Source organism: Salvelinus alpinus, chromosome 1, assembly GCF_045679555.1.
Source record: "Salvelinus alpinus chromosome 1, SLU_Salpinus.1, whole genome shotgun sequence".
Classification (NCBI taxonomy): domain Eukaryota; kingdom Metazoa; phylum Chordata; class Actinopteri; order Salmoniformes; family Salmonidae; genus Salvelinus; species Salvelinus alpinus.
This window is the reverse complement of record NC_092086.1, coordinates 51093707-51113273: the sequence shown is the minus strand read 5'-3', so window position 1 is coordinate 51113273 and position 19567 is coordinate 51093707. Positions and strand designations below refer to the sequence as shown.

Sequence of the window (19567 nt, the reverse complement as noted above, 5' to 3'; positions counted from 1 at the left end):
GCGCTCAACCACTGATTAATAAAACACCTACACCGTTGGAGCGTTGCGTTCTTCTCGGTGCACATACTTTGCAACTTTGTGAAATAGTGCAGCCACACGTTGACTTTGCTCACAACTAGAACAGCGTTGCAGCCAGCCCATGTGGAAAACATTGGGCGCATGAGGCATGTTATTGTAAAAGGCTAGCTAGCACATCTATGGCTCTACTGAATCTTGTTAAATTCTAGTGTATCCTGAGACAACTTACAATTCGTTTCATATGCTAAGGTTTAAACGATAAACATGGACAAAGTCGGTATACACTTTAGAAAGGGGAGAGAGGCAATGAAGAGAGTCTCTGAACCAGAGCCTGACTACGAGAAAGAAGTGTTAAAAAGACACAAAAACGCCCAAGCAGTGACTGTTTTAGGCGAAGAAGATGCATCTGTAAAACTTCTTGAATATCTTGTTTTTGGTGCAGAAGATGATCTTGTGGAAAGGCTCGTGGAGGTAGGAATTCATTAGTTACATCTGGGGTGTATTCATTACGCCGGTTCTGTAGCTTAACGTTTCGTCTGTTACAAAACGTTTTGCAACAACTCCAAACGCTCTTCAACGTGACGTAAAATCTGTTGGGTTCTTTAACGGAAGTTGTAGTTCATTTTAATTTTACGGTTGCCATTCCAATCCGAAAAGTCGGCGTAATGAATACACCCATGATTCCATACAGAATGATCCTGCCTGCCAATGTTCTTAAAGATTCTCAGTGGATTATGTTGTCACATTGTCAGCATGGCATAGATGTAAATCCAATATTGATTAATAGTTAGTTACAACCAGGTGCTAGACTAATAATCTCCAGTGTCATATCTGTCTGTCACATATCATTTACTTTTAGTTTCATTGCAGTCAGTTTTTATCAAATCAATTTCTTGTCAACAGGACAGAGAGGATGGCGGTGCCACACTTCTGGATGATGACGAGTCCAGCGAATCCGATGTAGAGAATGAAGCACGGCTGAAGGTTCAGACAACCAGGACAGCAGTGTGGGAGGATGAGGATGATGATCTGGAGGAAGAGTTAGTACCTGGGACTGCAACGACAATGTCTTATTGTTTCTTTTCAGCATCATCATGTACAATGCTTCACACTACATGTTACTACATTAGCTGTAGTCATGTAACCCTAATGTCAATTACATTGATATGTGAATCAAACATGGCTTGTATGGGCAGTTACTGGTGATATGCATCTTTCTCTTTGAAGATGAATTGATATGTATCTAGATACATGGGCTCTAGTATGATACAGAAATCAGTGCTTGATTTGGACTGAAATAGGTTCCGGTACTCATTTTGGGTGCCGGTACTGTTTATATTTAGGTGCAGGAGCGCCACAATACCTTTGAGCTAATATTCTATAAGATGAACAGGAGCTCAAGCAGTAGAACATTTGAGGTGCTGGTACTCTGCTCCGGTGAGCTCCTACCCCAGTCAAGCATTCACAGGAATGACACGTTTTAGTTTGCAATGATTTGGTTTGATGAGAAGAACAAATCGATGAGATTTGATGCTACAACATTTGTTCCATAAACACATTCATTTTCCATTCTAAATTCAAATCTGCTGCTGATGAATCTCATGGGCTGGGCCTCTCTGAGCTGGTTCTGTTCGAGCTGACGTGTGTGTGTGTAAATGTCTATGGTGTATTTTGTCACCTGAGCTGAGCCATAAGGAAGTCTAGTGGGCATCTACCAACCCACTATCAGATTAGGGGTCTTTTTTTGCGCAGACAGATTGACAAAAGTGTTAGCAGAAGGTGAATGTTGAACTTTTGTTAAGTCTCGATCACACCTACAGAGTCATTGCGCAAAATGGTACGCAGCATCATCTGGATGTGTGCAACAAAAGTTCAACATTCACCTTCTGGTGTACCAAAATGCAATGACGCTATCGGTGTGATCGAGGTGTTATTGGTCAGCGTGCGAAGCAGCAGCGCACACCGTTTGAGTAGGCTACTGATATTACTTGGGGTTGTGTGGCATGCAAAATGACTTGTAGATCAATGACTGTCACCGCAGTTACATGCTTAGTTTGACAATGAAGGCGAGGAAGCATCAGTTTTCACTAAAGATCAGAGGTATTTTCGGAAGGTAGAAAGAAAGTAACATGAGCAAAACCTTTTTAGTGAACTGACAATTTAAAACGTTTGAATCGATTTTCTGACCGATGCATGGTACATTTAGATCGATTTGTACCTTAAGCATTTGAACCGGGGACCGATGCGTATCGGTGAACGGTTACATCCCCAGCAGTTACGTCACTATGTTTAGTCTTCCATGACCTTTCTCTCCCGTTTCTTAGAGTGGACATGACACACCGGTTCCGTAGAGACCTGACCAAGAGTGACGCAGAGGCCAAGATGTCCAAACAGAAGTTACAGCAGAGGATGAAAGAACAGTACGTGGATATTAGTAACACAGCCATGGAGTACATACCACTGGGATCTGGTGGTTCAAACTCACACTTCCAACTCATTTTTGCCAGGTTCCAAAAAGCAATGGGTGGAATGCCGTCCTGGGCAGAGACAAAAGTCAAGAAAAAGAATAAGAAAAAAGGTAGACTCCCACATTTTGGTAATCAACATCTTCATGATCCATGTAGTATGTTATGAGAGATGCCCCTCACTGATGATTACCTACTATATAATGATGAGAGGGTATATAGCAGGGTTCCCCCAACCGACGGCCGCGGGCCAAATTTTGGTGATTTTCTTTTGCCCTCCCAAGTTTCCTGAAGTTAATATTTTTTATTTTTGAACATAAGACTAAAAACGCCAAGTCAGCTCCAAGTGATTTAATTTTGGAAATCTGTTCCAAAGTATTCCCACACATAAAAGATACACACTAAGTGTACAAAACATTATGAACACCTACTCTTTTCATGGTATAGACTGTTTGAAATGATTGCTTTAATAACATTGTATATATGTTTGGGCTTCTTAGGGTAAATTTGAAGTCTACAAATTATTTGTAATTATGTTCCGGCCCCCTGACCATCCCCTCAAGAAAAAATTGGCATGCCGCTGAATCTAGTTTATGATCCCTGGTGTATATAGTATACATTTGTGTCTTTTCAATGAAAGATGTGTCTATTTTCAAAAATTAAAGTTGACTCTGATGATGAAGATGAGGATGGAGATGACCTGATGAGGAAGACGGGCAACTTTGTGGGCTCATCCGACAGTCTTCCCAAAGGAATCATACGGGTGAGTTCTGTTCTCCTAGCATCTCGCCACTACTAAATTTGAGATTAAGTTGGAGTAAAACAACCAGCTCTCTCTCTGACTGCAAATGGGGACTCTAACCAGAGTTCTTTAGAGGTTTAGGAGTTACAAAACCATGACATTTTCCAGTATTAGATCATGTGGTTTTCGCAATCGATATCACAATAGTGGGCTCCCGAGTGGCGCAGCGGTCTAAGGCACTGCATCTCAGTGCAAGAAGTGTCACTACAGTCCCTGGTTCGAATCCAGGCTGTATCACATCCGGCCGTGATTGGGTGTCCCATAGGGCGCCGCACATTTGGCCCAGCGTTGTTTAGGTTTGGCCGGGGTAGGCCATCATTGTAAATAAGAATTTGTTCTTAAATGACTTGCATAGTTAAATACAATAGAGTATTTTCAACGTCATGTTTACATGTGATACTAGTACATTTTATGCTGGATGTATTTAACTCTCTTGCAGATGAAGAAGTGCCTACACGCCAACAACGACCGGCCGTCTGAGGACCGGCTGACCACGGTGCAGTTCCACCCCTCCGCCCAGGTTGTCATGACAGCAGGGCTCGACCAGTCCATCTCTCTGTTCCAGGTATTCATTTTACTCATCAGCTCAGTTTTCTCTCAGGCATTCTTGTGGCTGTCATCGTGAGACATTGCTGCTTTTAATAATATCCTCCAGGTCTTTTGTTTGACCATACAAACTATACGCCCCCAAAAAATACAAACTCTCAATGGACTTCCAAAGTAGCCACCCTTTGCCTTTGCCTTGATGACAGCTTCGCACACTAACAGACAAGTTTGTACTAATATAAATTACCTTCCACCTCACTCTAAATGTCCTCCCTTCGTCTCCAGGTTGATGGAAAGACCAACCCTAAGATTCAGACTATTCACCTGGAGAAGTTCCCGGTGCACAAGGCCCAGTTCAGTGTGGACGGGGAGCAGGTGGTGGCCACCAGTTTCAGGAACAAGCTGTTTTACATCTACGACATGATGGAGGGCAAGGTCATCCCAGTCCACACTGTCAGAGGTGAGGAGCAGGAAGCAATGAGGAGTCACTAGAACCCCAAGGCTGTTGGGTAGTAATCTAACCTGTTGGCTGTTGGGTAGTAATCTAACCAGTTGGCTGTTAGGTAGTAATCTAACCCGTTGGCTGTTAGGTAGTAATCTAACCCGTTGGCTGTTAGGTAGTAATCTAACCCGTTGGCTGTTAGGTAGGGACGTAGCCTTTTATTACTAGGCTTGGGGGGTATTGAGATTGTCAAACCTTCATACCGACCTTGTGCCATCCCAGGATATAAGGCAATACTGGCACTGAACACAAACCCCATTGAGCCTCTGTAAACCGAAGGTTAGCAATGCTAACAAGTACATGTAAAATTTTATACAGTCTCTGACCTAAATTATTTGCAGGACAGACTTCCCCGCTCAAAGTTATACAAAAACAAAAAAATACTACTCACAATTTGCTGTACACACAAAACAAATATTAGACAGCAAGGTTCTTGATCCAGGAGGGGATTCCCTGCTGTTACCAGGAGTAGCTTGTTTTTTGCAAGAAGCTAACCAGCTATATAACTACTGTAAGTTAGCAAACTAAATGCACAACTGCAGAGTATTTAGCACATTTTAGACAGTTCAATTAATAGTTATAAGATATATTTTAATGGAATTTAATGGCGCCGGAAATATATTTTATATTTGAGATTCTTCGAAATAGCCACCCTTTGTCTTGACAGCTTTGCACACTCTTGGCATTCTCTCAACCAGCTTTGTGAGGTAGTCACCTAGAATGCATTTCAATTAACAGGTGTGCCTTGTTAAATGTTAATTTGTGGAATTTCTTTCCTTAATCCGTTTGAGCCAATCAGTTGTGTTGTGACAAGGTAGGGGTTGTATACAGAAGAGAGACCTATTAGGTAAAAGACCAAGTCCATATTATGGACTTGAAGGTCAGTCAATCCGGAAAATGTCAAGAACTTTGAAAGTTTCTTCAAGTGCAGTCGCAAAAGCCATCAAGCGCTATGATGAAACTGGCTCTCATGAGGACCGCCACAGGAAAGGAAGACCCAGAGTTACCTCTGCTGCAGAGGATAAGTTCATTGTAGTTAATTGCACCTTAGATTGCAGCCCAAATAAATGATACCTCACAGAGTTCAGGTAACAGACACATCTCAACAACAACTGTTCAGAGGAGACTGCGTGAATCAGGCCTTCATGGTTGAATTGCTGCAATGAAACCACTAGACTTGCTTGGGCCAAGAAACACGAGCAATGGACATTAGACCGGGGGAAATCTGTCCTTTGGTCTGATGAGTCCAAATTTGAGATTATTGGTTCCAACCGCTGTGTCTTTTGAGTCACAGAGTAGGTGAATGGATGATCTCTGCATGTGTGGTTCCCACCGTGAAGCATGGAGGAGGTGGTGTGGCAGTGCTTTGCTGGTGATGCCGTCAGTGATTTATTTAGAATTCAAGGCACACTTAACCAGCATGGCTACCACAGCATTCTGCAGTGATACGCCATTCCCATCTGGTTTGCGCTTAGTGGGACTATCATTTGTTTTTCAACAGGACAATGACCTAACACACCCCCAGGCTGTGTCAGGGCTATTTGACCAAGAAGGAGAGTGATGGAGTGCTGCATCAGATAACTTGGCCTCCACAATCACCTGACCTCAACCCAATTGAGATGGTTTGGGATGATTTGGACCGTAGAGTGAAGGAAAAGCAGCCAACAAGTGCTCAGCATATGTGGTAACTCCGTCAATACTGTTGGAAAAGCATTCCAGGTGAAGCTGGTTGAGAGAATGCCAAGAGTGTGCAAAGCTGTCATCAAGGCAAAGGATGGCTACTTTGAACAATCTAAAATATATTTAGAATTGTTTACAATTTTTTTGGTTCCTACATTCCATATGTTATTTTATAGTTTTGATGTCTTCTCTATTCAACTATGTTGAAAATAGTCAAAATAAAGAAAAACCCTTGAATGAGTTGGTGTAGGTCGGGGTGCCTTGTAAGAATCCGACAGTGAGTGGATCAGTCCTATTAGCCAACGTGCAATTATTGGATAATAAACACCGATCCAGACTATCCTACCAACGGGACATTAAAAACTGTAATATCTTATGTTTCACAAGTTGTGGCTGAACGACGACATGGATAACATACAGCTGGCTGGGTTTTCTGTGCAAGGGGTGGCGGTCTGTGTCTATTTGTCAATAACACCTGGTGCACAAATTCTGATATTAACTAAGTCTCGAGGTTTTGTTCGCCTGAGGTAGAGTATCTCATGATAAGCTGTAGACCACACTATTTACTTAGACAGTTTCTATATTTAGATGTCTATTTACCGCTACAAACCAATGCTGGCACTAAGACCGCACTCAAAGAGCTGTATAAGGCCATAAGCAAACAAGAAAATGCTTATCCAGAGGCGGCGCTCCTAGTGGCCGGGGACTTTAATGCAGGGAAACTTAAATCCTTTTGACTTAATTTCTACCAGCATGTGCAACCAGAGGGTAAAACAACTCTAGACCATCTTTACACCACACACAGAGGTGTGTACAAAGCTCTCCCTCGCCCTCCATTTGGCAAATCTGACCATAATTCTATTTTCCAGATTCCTGCCTTCAAGCAAAAACTAAAGCAAGAAGTACCAGTGAATCGCTCAATACGGAAGTGGTCAGATGACACAGATTCTAAGCGTCAGGACTGTTTTGCTAGCACAGACTAGAATATGTTTTGGGATTCTTCCGATGGCATTGAGTACACAACATCAGTCACTGGCTTCATCAATAAGTGCATCGATGACGTCATCCACACAGTATCCGTACGTACTGTGGCGGTTTAGGCGCCATTATCTTGGTATGGCAGGGTTTACACATACAAACACACACCTTTTTTATCAGGTACCGGCAGGGTTCCTGATATACAAAACTCAATCAAAGTAAATACGTCGTCACCAGTGAAAGGTCCTCCACTCTTGGTCTTTGGGGTTCACTCCTTGTTGAAATCTTCAGTTCCATTATTCCGGTAAACCACTTCCTCCACCGTATGCTCAGTCTCTCCAATAGCCGCCAAGCAAACCCAGGGCGCGGTTAAGTAGAAGCCAATGATTGGATTTACCTGTCTGCCGTTTAGTCTCTAATTACAACTGGAGACAGGTGTGGCTGTTCTACTGCAGTCTGGCAGTTTCCGCTGAGCTGTCCATGGTCCTGGCAGCCAGAAAACACAGAAACCTTGCAGGCACATAACCTCCATCCACCACACAACCCCTGAAACTGCTACAGTACATATCCCAACCAGAAGCCAAGGATTAAAGGCAACATCCGGACTGAGCTAAAGGGTAGAGCTGCCACTTTCAAGGAGTGGGACTCTAACCCGGACGTTTATAAGAAATCCTGCTCTGCCCTCCTCCGAACCATCAAACAGGCAAAGCGTCAATACAGGACTAAGATTGAATCTTACTACACTGGCCTCGACGCTCGTCGGATGTGGCGGGGCTTGCAAACTATAATGGACTACAAAGGGAAGCACAGCCGCGAGCTGCCCAGTGACACAAGCGAACCAGACGAGCCAAATTACTTCTATCCGCGCTTCAAGGCAAGCAACACTGAAGCATGCAAGAGCACCAGCTGTTCCGGACGACTGTGTGATCACGCTCTCCGCAGCCGATGTGAGTAAGACCTTTAAACAGGTCAACATTCACAAGGCCGCAGGGCCAGACGGATTACGAGGATGTGAACTCCGAGCATGCGCTGACCAACTGGCAAGTGTCTTCACTGATATTTTCAACCAGTCCCTGACCAACATGTTTCCAGCAGGCCACCATAGTCCCTGTGCCCAAGAACACCAAGGTAACCTGCCTAAAATGACTACCGACCCGTAGCACTCACGTCTGTAGCCATGCAGTGCTTTGAAAGGCTGGTCATGGCTCACATCAGCAGCATCCTCCCGGATACCCTAGACCCACTCCAATTCGCATACCATCCTAACAGACGCACAGATGATGCAATCTCTGTTGCACTCCTCACTGCCCTTTCCCACCTGGACAAAAGTAATGTGAGAATGCTATTCATTGAATACAGCTCAGCGTTCAACACCATATTGCCCTCATCACTAAGCTAAGGACCCTGGGCCTAAACACCCCCCTCTGCAACTGGATCCTGGACTTCCTGACGGGCCTCCCCCAGGTGGTAATGGTAGGTAACAACAGATCCGCCACGCTGATCCTCGAGGGGCGCGTGCTCAGTCCCCTCGTGTACTCCCTGTTCACCCATGACTGCATAGCCAAGCACGACTCCCAACACCATCATTAAGTTTGCCGACGACAGAACGTTGGTTGGCCTGATCACCGACAACGATGAGACAGCCTATAGAGAGGAGGTCAGAGACCTGGCAGTGTGGTGCCAGGATAACAACCTCTCCCTCAACGTGATCAAGACAAAGGAGATGATCGTGGACTACAGGAAAAGGAGGGTTGAGTACGCCACCATTCTCATCGACGGGGCTGTAGTGGAGCATGTTGAGAGTCCACATCACCAACGAACTGTCATGGTCCAAACACACCAAGACAGAGGGCACGACAAAACCTATTCCCCCTCAGGAGACTGAAAAGATTTGGCATGGGTCCTCAGATCCTCAAAGTTCTACAGCCGCCTGGTATGGCAACTGCTCAGCCTCCGACCGCAAGGGACTACAAAGGGTAATGTTTACGGCCCAGTACGTCACTGGAGCCAATCTTCCTGCCATTCAGGACCGCACCTGGGAGCATGAGCAGCAGTGTGCGGCGTTTTCCTTTCTGTTTTCCATTTGCCTACACCTCCAGCACCTGCTGAAAGTACTTGGATGTGCATATTTTCTTCAGCTTTTGTACATATTACCTCAATTACCTCGACAAACCTGGGCCCCGCACATTGACTCTGTACCGGTACCCCCTGTATTTAGCCTCGTTAGTTATTTTATCGTTGCTCTTTAATTATTTGTGATTTCTCTATTTTATTTGTTTGAGTAAACACTTTCTTAACGGCATTGTTGGTTAAGGGCTTGTAAGTAAGCATTTCACTGTTGTATTTGGCGCATGTGACAAATAACATTTTATTTGATATCTAGCTGGCAAACATTTAGTTGTGTAACAAGGGGAAAGGGGGATACCTAGTCAGTTGTACAACTGAACGTATTCAACTGAAATGTGTCTTATAGAGGTCGACTGATTTTATGATTTTTCAACGCCGATACCGATTATTGGACCAAAAAAAGCCGATACCGATTAATCGCCCTATTTATTTATTTATTTATTTATTTATTTGTAATAATGACAATTACAACAATACTGACTGAACACTTATTTTAACTTAATATAATACATCAATAAAATCAATTTAGCCCCAAATAAATAATGAAACATGTTCAATTTGGTTTAAATAATGCAAAAACAAAGTGTTGGAGAAGTAAAAGTGCAATATGTGCCATGTAAGAAAGCTAACGTTCAAGTTCCTTGCTCAGAACATGAGAACATATGAAAGCTGGTGGTTCCTTTTAACATGAGTCTTCAATATACCCAGGTAAGAAGTTTTAGGTTGTAGTTATTATAGGAATTATAGGACTATTTCTCTCTATATGATTTGTATTTCATATACCTTTGACTATTGGAAGTTCTTATAGGCACTTTAGTATTGCCAGTGTAACAGTATAGCTTCCGTCCCTCTCCTCGCTCCTACCTGGGCTCGAACCAGGAACACATCGACAACAGCCACCCTCGAAGCAGTGTTACCCATGCAGAGCAAGGGGAACAACTGTCTCAGAGCGAGTGACGTTTGAAACGCTATTTAGCGCGCACCCCACTAACTAGCTAGCCATTTCACATCGGGCTTGAAGTCATAAACAGCTCAGTGCTTGAAGCATTGCGAAGAGCTGCTGGCAAACGCATGAAAGTGCTGTTTTGAATGAATGCTTACGAGCGTGCTGGTGCCTACCATCGCTCAGTCAGACTGCTCTATCAAATCATAGACTTAATTATAACATAATAACACACAGAAATACGAGACCTAGGTCATTAATATGGTCGAATACGGAAACTATCATCTCGAAAACAAAACGTTTATTCTTTCAGTGAAATACGAAACCGTTCCGTATTTTATCTAACGGGTGGCATCCATAAGTCTAAATATTCCTGTTACATTGCACAACCTTCAATGTTATGTCATAATGACCTAAAATTCTGGCAAATGAGTTCGCAACGAGCCAGGCGGCCCAAACTGTTGCATATAGCCTGACTCTGCGTGCAATGAACGCAAGAGAAGTGACACAATTTCACCTGGTTAATATTGCCTGCAAACCTGGATTTCTTTTAGCTAAATATGCAGGTTTAAAAATATATACTTCTGTGTATTGATTTTAAGAAAGGCATTGATGTTTATGGTTAGGTACAGTCGTGCAACGATTGTACTTTTTTCGCAAATGCGCTTTTGTTAAATCATCCCCCGTTTGGCGAAGTTGGCTGTCTTTGTTAGGAAGAAATAGTCTTCACACAGTTCGCAACGAGCCAGGCGGCCCAAACTGCTGCATATACCCTGACTCTGTTGCAAGAGAAGTGACACAATTTTCATAGTTAAAATAAATTCATGTTAGCAGGCAATATTAACTAAATATGCAGTTTTAAAAATATATACTTGTGTATTGATTTTAAGAAAGGCATTGACGTTTATGGTTAGGTACACGTTGGTGCAACGACAGTTCTTTTTCGCGAATGCGCACCGCATCGATTATATGCAACGCAGGACACGCTAGATAAACTAGTAATATCATCAACCATGTGTAGTTAACTAGTGATTATGATTGATTGTTTTTTATAAGATAAGTTTAATGCTAGCTAGCAACTTACCTTGGCTTCTTACTGCATTCGCGTAACAGGCAGGCTCCTCGTGGAGTGTAAAGTAAGCCAGGTGGTTAGAGTGTTGGATTAGTTAACCGAAAGGTTGCAAGATTGAATCCCCGAGCTGACAAGGTAAAATTCTGTCGTTCTGCTCCTGAACAAGGCAGTTAACCCACCATTCCTAGGCCGTCATTGAAAATAAGAATGTGTTCTTAACTGACTTGCCTAGTTAAATAAAGGTGCAATCGGTGTCCAAAAATACAGATTTTCAATTGTTATGAAAACTTGAAATCGGCCCTAATTAATCGGCCATTCCGATTAATCGGTCGACCTCTAGTGTCTTACGCGTTTAACCCAAGCCCTTTGAATCCGAGAGGTGCGGGGTGCTGCCTTAATCGGCGTCAACGGCGCCCGGGGAACAGTGGGTTAACTGCCTTGCTCAGGGGCAGAATGACAGATTTTTGCCTTGTCAGCTCGGGGATTCGATCCAGCAACCTTTCGGTTACTGGCCCAACTCTCCTACCTGCCAGGCTACCTGCCGCCCCTAGATCACCTGGCACGTGGTGCAAAACATTGAGTGACTCACAAGGTTCCACTCTCTCGTCGGTGTGCTTGTAAACCGAACACTATGTGACTGGGAACTACCGGTAAGCTTCATAATGAAATATTATGTGACCGGGCAAATGAAGAATGGGAACTGCTTTATCTCCTAGCGTATTGCTCAAATGGCTTGCAGGTATTTACTTAAAAAGTAGCTACAAATATTCAAATTTATAAAAAATAAAGTTTCAACTGTATTGACGGTATTGAAAACCATCCCGTAGCTATTTCCAAATACCCTGTTATACGGTATACCGCCCAAGCCTAGTTGTTACCGAGCAAATTATTGTGTTCTGTGATTGGTTTAAAGATAAAATCACTGTATATTCTCAGCCAGACTGTTATTTTTTAAATGGGTAGTGGGTGAGTGACTGGTAGTGTGATTGAGTGCAGTAACAAATATTTTTGTCCCTCAGGTCTGAGGGAACAGAGAGTGAAAGAGTTTGAAGTCTCCCCTGATGGAGAATCCCTCCTTCTCACTGGCACCTCCGGATACCTCCACGTGTTATCAATGAAGGTAGGTGATTGTAGATGGCAAATACCTGGTATACCATGCATCTGAAATGGATCAAACCATAAAACTCCGTTTTGGATCAGGTGCATACATGCATTGCATAAATGTCTGTATATTCTCACTGTTGTTGTTTTTTCAGACAAAGGAGGTAGTGAACAGCATGAAGATCAACGGAAACATCGCAGGAGTGGCTTTCTCCCACGACGGCAGCAAAGTCTTCACCAATTCTGGTGGGTTTTACCCTGGTCTAAAAAGACACACAGCCTAGCATCCCAATCACATCCTAAAACCTTTTTTAGATGATTTTAGTTAAAGCTGCAATATGTGACTTTTTGGGCGACCTGACCAAATTCACATAGAAATGTGAGTTATAGATCTGTCATTCTCTTTGGAAGCAGTAGATTTGTTGTATGTGCGATATTTCTATGTTTCACATGAAGTTATTTTGTGTGTCTTTTACTTTTGGTTTTGTACACAAGCTTCAAACAATATTTTTGTTAATGGAAAATATATCTAACAGAGATGGTACAATGATTCTCAGTGGTCCTAGTCGGTCACCAAACATTTCTGTAAAAAAACGATAAATCCTTGTGTTCCTATTTTTTGTATTTGTTTTGTGCTGTTGGTGGTAGGTGCACTTGATTCAGCAGCCCTAACACTGGGAAGGCAAAGTGTTCCCATTTTGAGAAATGTCATGTGTCTGAAGGTAGAACTCCACTTATCCGGCAGGCCCAAAGAGCAAATCAAGTGCACCTACAGGCCTACCGCTGGCCAATCAGATAGCTCAGATCACTGTGTATGCACAGTTTCCTCAAGCCATAGACAGTAAAAAGAAGCCTCGAGCGCACAGCAAAGTTGATACTGTGAGATTTTAAAACCATGACTAGAGAGACTCAACGAAATATAGCAAAGCACTGCTGTTTTTATGAGTAAGTTCATGTTGAAGTTGTTATTCAGCACTGTCAATGTGCTTTCTCCCTACATCCACTCACACTGCAAGCAGTATAGCAAAGTGTTATTAGCGGTGTGTCTCTTTATTTATATAGAGTAATATTTCACTAACTGGCCATCGGATAAACAACATGAATTGGTGCTCGAGGCAGAAATGAGTTTCGCTATCAGCTGAAAGCCTCACCGCTGCTCTCGCCTTCCCCTCAGACTGATTATCAGATGCAGGTCATCAGTCCAGTAAAATAAATCAAATCAAATGATTATGATCACTCAGCTGTGCCTCAAGTAATACAGCAAATGATCATATACCTACAATTTTGAAATGGTCTGAGAAGAACAACATTGGCAGGGCAATTCAAGCATGCAGTGATAATGTATTGGGCATATTTTATTTTTACCTTTTATTTAACTAGGCAAGTCAGTTAAGAACAAATTCTTATTTTCAATGACGGCCTAGGAACAGTGGGCTTAACTGTCTTGTTCAGGGGCAGAACGACAGATCTTTACCTTGTCAGCTCGGGGATTTGATCTTGCAACCTTTCGGTTACTAGTCCAACGATCTAACCACTAGGCTACCTGCCGCCCCAAAATATAGCCTACTACAAACCTAATTGCTACAGAACAGTTTTTAATAGGTTAATGGTTCATACTCAGGCTTTTGTTTTTTGTCATGTTTAAAAAATAAAATACAAATCTGAGCGGTAGATCTTGGCTTGTATTTTGACTCAAGGTGACCACTGCCCTGGTGATCACTGCTCTTTTTGTCACAAACTGAAATTAGGCGAACTATTAGCATTTTAGCAAAAAAGAAATGGCAGATTTGAGTTCTGCATATTGCACCTTTAAAGCTGTACATGGGTACCTGTATGTACTAAACCTTTTTGATGTTGCAGAGGAGGGTGAGGTGTACATATGGGACATGAGGAGCAGTAAATGCCTGAACAGGTTCACAGATGATGGCTGTGTGAGTGGGACCTCCATAGCTGCATCCAAGAACGGACAGTATCTGGCCTGCGGGTGAGTCAGACATTTTGTTTTCAACATTTTTCGCGCTGTTTTGTGACAAGGTTGTTGGTGGGTAGCTCATTTATTAATTCAACCATTTCCTTGCTGATATGATTCAGCAGCGATTGTGATCAAACCATTGCAATGTTTGTGTATTGTCCTGTTTGTCTTGCTTCAGATGTCCTTTTTTTTGTTTTTATGCATGATTCTGCCACAAAACTTTCAGGATAGTTGGGTCGTTCCACCAATTAGGTGTCTTTTTTTAAGAAGTGTAACAAATGTTAACATTCTGTCATAAAGAGCACGTTCAACTTAATAAAAAACATGTTTTCCCACTTTAAGTGTTTAAATAAAACAATTATAGTAAGTGCCTATTAAGTGCCAAATAAAGTAACAGGGTTGGCGATTTCATCTTTAATCAGCCGTACATTTCCTCGTGGGGGAATGGAATCTTGTTTTGTGCAACAGGAAGTGTTAATTAAATGCAAGCTTCACAAAAAAGATATATAGTTAACATTTCTAGCCTGTCTATCCATGGGTAACAGGGTTGACATGTTATGCTTGACCCGCTCAGTTTTCCACCACAAAACACCAGAAAATGGCCAAAAAGAGTAGAACCTGCTTTTATTCTGATTTGACTATTAGGTGTTCTATGTTTTTTGGGGGGGAAATATTTTAAAAGTTATAGTTTCACCATATTAAAATTAGAATTCAGTTCAGGTATCATTGATCTTAAAATGAAGGCCAGTTGTAAATTAATCACATTAAATAAATGATCTTCAGGAGGATAACAAAATAGTGCTGTACAATGATGGTGAAACTTGAAGAAATTTTTGGGTTAAGTGGGTTAAAATCTTCCTAGAGGTGACACATGGATGACGGAGGGACATGTCAAAATGCAGAATTTTTGGCACGTAAGCAAGTCTTTATTCATATAACAAAACAGATTTATTGAATTCTCCATGTGGTCTAAATTAAAGGGCACCTAATTTAATATAACAGGCTTTTAAAATGTAATATTTGTGCACAATTTCTACTTAAAATATCAAAGGGATGCACAAGGCACCCATTTTGTGGAATAACCCAATTTTATTTTTTCATATAGTATACCTGTAGCAGACAAGTTTTTCACATTCTTTTTCTACCGTTTCTATTATCTCAGGTCAGCGGCAGGTGTGGTGAACGTGTACTCCCAGGAGGAGTGTATGCGGCAGAACAACCCCAAGCCTCTGAAGACCATCATGAACCTGGTGACCTCCGCCACCTCTCTCTGCTTCAACCCCACCTCCGAGATCCTGGCCATCGCCTCCAGGACTGACGACGAGGCTGCCCGATTGGTCAGTCTCTCGCTCTCACACACACACTTAATGTTGTCTTTGTCATCATTACAGCTACACCTGGTCTCTTGTAAATAATAGGTTTTATTGCAGCATGACTTGGATAGTAATAAAGTTTGAATTGATTTAAAACCATGTCACTCTTTCACTGTCATCAAGTGTCATGTGTCTACCCTTCTCATTTCAGGTTCATATCCCCAGCTTCACAGTGTTCTCCAACTTCCCCATGTTCCAGAGAAAACCCATGTACAGGGCCCACCGTCTGGACTTCTCCCCAAACAGCGGCTTCTTCTCCCTGGCCAACAACAAGGGCCATGCCCCTCTCTTCAGGTGAGTCTCTTGTTTTTCCTTATTTTTTTGTATATATTTTTCTCGGACTGCAGAAAATTAAAACATCGTCATTGATACAAATAAATATACAAAATATTAGAATAATAATTTGGTTTATTTTTCTCAACTACATTTCAGGTTGTTGCATTACAAAAACTTTTGATGAAGAGCATCCCAAGCAGGCTCGTAATCAACATCAAGACACCAAGCTCCCTCAATAAAACTACCATTGTCTTCAAGAAGACATTTTACAATGAAAAGGACTTGAATTGAGAAATCGGTTATGCTTATTACATCTATGAAAGTGTCACAGCAAGATACCATGTCTTCGTTATCCAGTTTTTTTCCCTTTCAAATTTGAGTATTAATTTTTTTTTTTAAGTGTTCTGTTTTCAAAATGCACATCTTGTATATTTCTTTCTGTATACTTTAGGGTTTTACAAATGTTTGTATAGTGGATAAAATACAACTTAATTTCCTTGATACTTGGCTATTATTATATTTTCTTCTGTTTCTATATATCTTGGAGAACAATAACATTATAGATTGACTATAATGCTTAAACTAGTATAGAAAAGCTGTCAAACTTGTATGCACTATAGCCCCATTAGTCTATTCTCTGTTGACCTGAGAATCTGTTTGCTACCAGCCACAACAATGGATTAGAACTATTCACTGTGAATTCCAGCTTGACCAAAGCTGAAATTTTATGAGGAAGGCGCTCCTCTAAATCTGATAGTGTTTATTCCACATTTTGTTGTTACAGCCTTAATTCAATCTACACACAATACCCCATAATGCCAAAGTGAAAACATGTTTTTGAAATATTTGCAAATGTATTGAAAATTAAATGCAGCAATATCTCATTTACATAAGTATTCACACCCCTTTGCTATGACACTCCCAATTGCGCTCAGCTGCAGCCAATTTCCTTTGATCATCCTTCAGCCATGCTACAACTTGATTAGAGTCCACCTGTGTTCAATTCAATTGTTTGGACATGATTGAGAAAGAAAAACACCTGTCTACATAAGGTCCCACAGTTGACAGTGCATGTCAGAGTAGAAACTATACCATGACGTCTGAGGAACTGTCTGTAGATCTCTGAGATAGAATTGTGACAAGGCATATCTGGGGAAGGGTATAAAAAATGTCTAGAGTGTTGAAAGTTTCCAAGAGCACAGTGGTCTCCATCACTGGTAAATTGATAAAATATGGAACTACCCAGACTCTGCCTAGAGCTGGACCTCTGACCAAACTGATGAAAAAAGTCAAGGGGTATGAATACTTTCTGAAGGAACAGCCTATCTGACCCAGTTTATCAGCAGACCAAGCCCAGAAAGGCACATCAGAAAGTGAAGCTAATATAAACCCTTACTTTGCATTCATGCTTACATTATGGCTCAAAGAACAGTTTGCTTGATGGTGCTATTCGCACTGAAATTGACAGCTTTTTTTTTTTACTCCACCAAAGGGACCTACCTCCCTGCTAAGCCACAGCTTTGAGAGAAACACCTACACATACACCTACAGACCTCAAATGAATGACAGTCACAGCGCCATGTGTTACATACTTTAGATCCTCCTTTAGGACGTCAGTCAGGATAGGCAGCATTCCAACACCTACATTTCTCATTAGTAAAAGCACTGTGTCCTCCCCAAAGCGTAATTGTCGTTTGTATCTGCATTCAGCCAAATCGTATCTCTCTCCTTGTGTTTAAGTGCATCTTTATCACATTTATTGTTTTGGTCTGTCCTGAGGTATTTCTGTAATATAATAGGCTGGAGAAATGTCTTTATGATGAATGAACCTTAACACCAAACAAACAAAAGAGTTTTCCCCTGTAGTCCCCCTAATGCAGAAACCAACAGAAACTATAACGGGTGGGAAGTACTGAAACAAATAATGAGCCTCATCAGCATTTTACTTTCTTTTTGTTCTCATGAGGGTGTCTTGAGAGTCAATAAATATATTTGCCCTGCAGATCAAACATGGAAAATAGCTGCAATTGTGAAATAAATGGTCATTTGTGTAAATATAGGTTTAGGATCAACACAGATTCTGTCTATTCTCTGGTCTGTCTGACTAATTTACAGATTTGCGATTTCAGCAGCAGGTTGCAGCTGTGTAGTTTGTGAACCTCTCAAAATAATCACAAACTCCTTGATCTATCTCTTATGAATATATGTGCTAGTAGCAAAATGATCAATATCTTGAGCAATATCTTCTTACACAGTGTGTCTCTTTTTTACACGCATGTTAGAGAAATACAGTGCCTTCAAAAAGTATTCACACCCCTTGACTTTTTCCACATTTTGTTGTGTTACAAAGTGGGATTAAAAATGATTTAATTGTCATTTTTTTCAATGATCTACACAAAATACTTTCAAACTGGCACAAAAATTCAACTTTTTTTTATATTAATGGAAAATAAAATACTAATATATTTTGATTAGGTAAGTATTCAACCCCCTGAGTCAATGCATGTTAGAATCAACTTTGGCAGCGATTACAGCTCTGAGTCTTTCTGTGTAAGTCTCTAAGAGCTTTACAATCCAGGATTGTTTGGTATACTCAGTGTATATTTGGCCTTGTGTTTCAGGTTATTGTCTTCCTGAAAGGTGGATTTGTCTCCCAGTGTCTGTTGGAAAGCAGACTGAACCAGTTTCTCCTTTAGGACTTTGCCTGTGCTTAGACCTATTCTTTTTCTTTTTATCCTTAAAAAAAACTCCCTACTCCCTGCCGATGACAAGCATACCCATAACATGATGCAGCCACCACCATGCTTGAAAATATGAAGAGTGTGACTCAGTGATGCATTGTGTTGGATTTGCCCCAAACATAACACTTGGTATTCAGGACATAAAGTTCATTTCTTTGCCACATTTTTTTACAATATTACTTTAGTGCCTTATTGAAAACAGAATACATGTTTTGGAATATTTGTATTATGTACAGGCTTCCTTCTTTTCACTCTGTCATTTAGGTTAGTATTGTGGAGTAACCACAATGTTGTTGATCCATCCTCCAGTTTTCTCCTATCACAGCCATTTAAATCTGTAACTGCTTTAAATCACCATTGGCCTCATGGTCAAATCCTTCCTTCCTCTCCGTCAACTGAGTTAGGAAGGACGCCTTTATCTTTGTTGTGACTGGGTGTATTGATACACCATCCAAAGTATAATTAATAACTTCACCGTGTTCAAAGGAAAATTATATATCTTGTTTTTTTTTACCCATCTTCTTCGCAAACCACTGGAAAACCTCCCTGCTCAACTGAGAGACCTTACAGATAAATTGTATGTGTGGGGTACAGAGATGGTGTTAAACACCATTATTGCACCCAGATAGTCCATGCAACTTATCTGACTAGTTCAGCAAATGTTTACTCTTGAAGTTATTTAGGCTTGCCATAACAAAGGAGTTTAATACTTATTGACTCATGACATTTCACCTTTCCATTTTTATTAATTTGTAAACATTTCTAAAAACATAATTCCACTTTGACATTATGGGGTATTGTGTTAGATCAGTGACACAAAATCTAAATGTAATACATTTTAAATTCAGGCTGTAACAACGAAATGTGGAAAACATCAAGGGGTGTGAATACTTTGAGGGCAAGGTAGTTGTTTCACTAACTCACCTGACTACTGTGCAAGCTGTTGTCAACCATCACAACACACACCCACA

At 41.4% G+C, this 19567-nt stretch overlaps 1 protein-coding gene across 1 annotated transcript; it reads left to right on the top strand.

Annotated features, from left to right (window-relative positions):
* Positions 1-43: 43 nt before the first annotated feature.
* On the top strand, positions 44-16356 carry LOC139579446 (U3 small nucleolar RNA-associated protein 18 homolog). The gene is made up of 13 exons (XM_071408127.1): positions 44-489; positions 922-1058; positions 2343-2438; positions 2526-2596; positions 3149-3246; positions 3725-3850; positions 4117-4291; positions 12153-12253; positions 12390-12480; positions 14095-14218; positions 15369-15543; positions 15731-15873; positions 16012-16356. Exons 1-13 carry the CDS (start codon positions 283-285, stop codon positions 16034-16036), a joined length of 1569 nt encoding a protein of 522 aa, XP_071264228.1. The 5' UTR covers positions 44-282; the 3' UTR covers positions 16037-16356.
* The last annotated feature ends 3211 nt before the right edge of the window (positions 16357-19567 follow it).

What these genes read in the sequence shown, in the direction of transcription:
- LOC139579446 (XM_071408127.1), top strand. Translation starts at nt 283, where the DNA reads ATGGACAAAGTCGGTATACACTTTAGAAAGGGGAGAGAGGCAATGAAG. An exon ending in TTCCCAAAGGAATCATACGG is followed by an intron (nt 3,247 to 3,724) that starts GTGAGTTCTGTT and finishes ACTCTCTTGCAG; the next exon opens with ATGAAGAAGTGCCTACACGC. An exon ending in AGTCCATCTCTCTGTTCCAG is followed by an intron (nt 3,851 to 4,116) that starts GTATTCATTTTA and finishes CTTCGTCTCCAG; the next exon opens with GTTGATGGAAAGACCAACCC.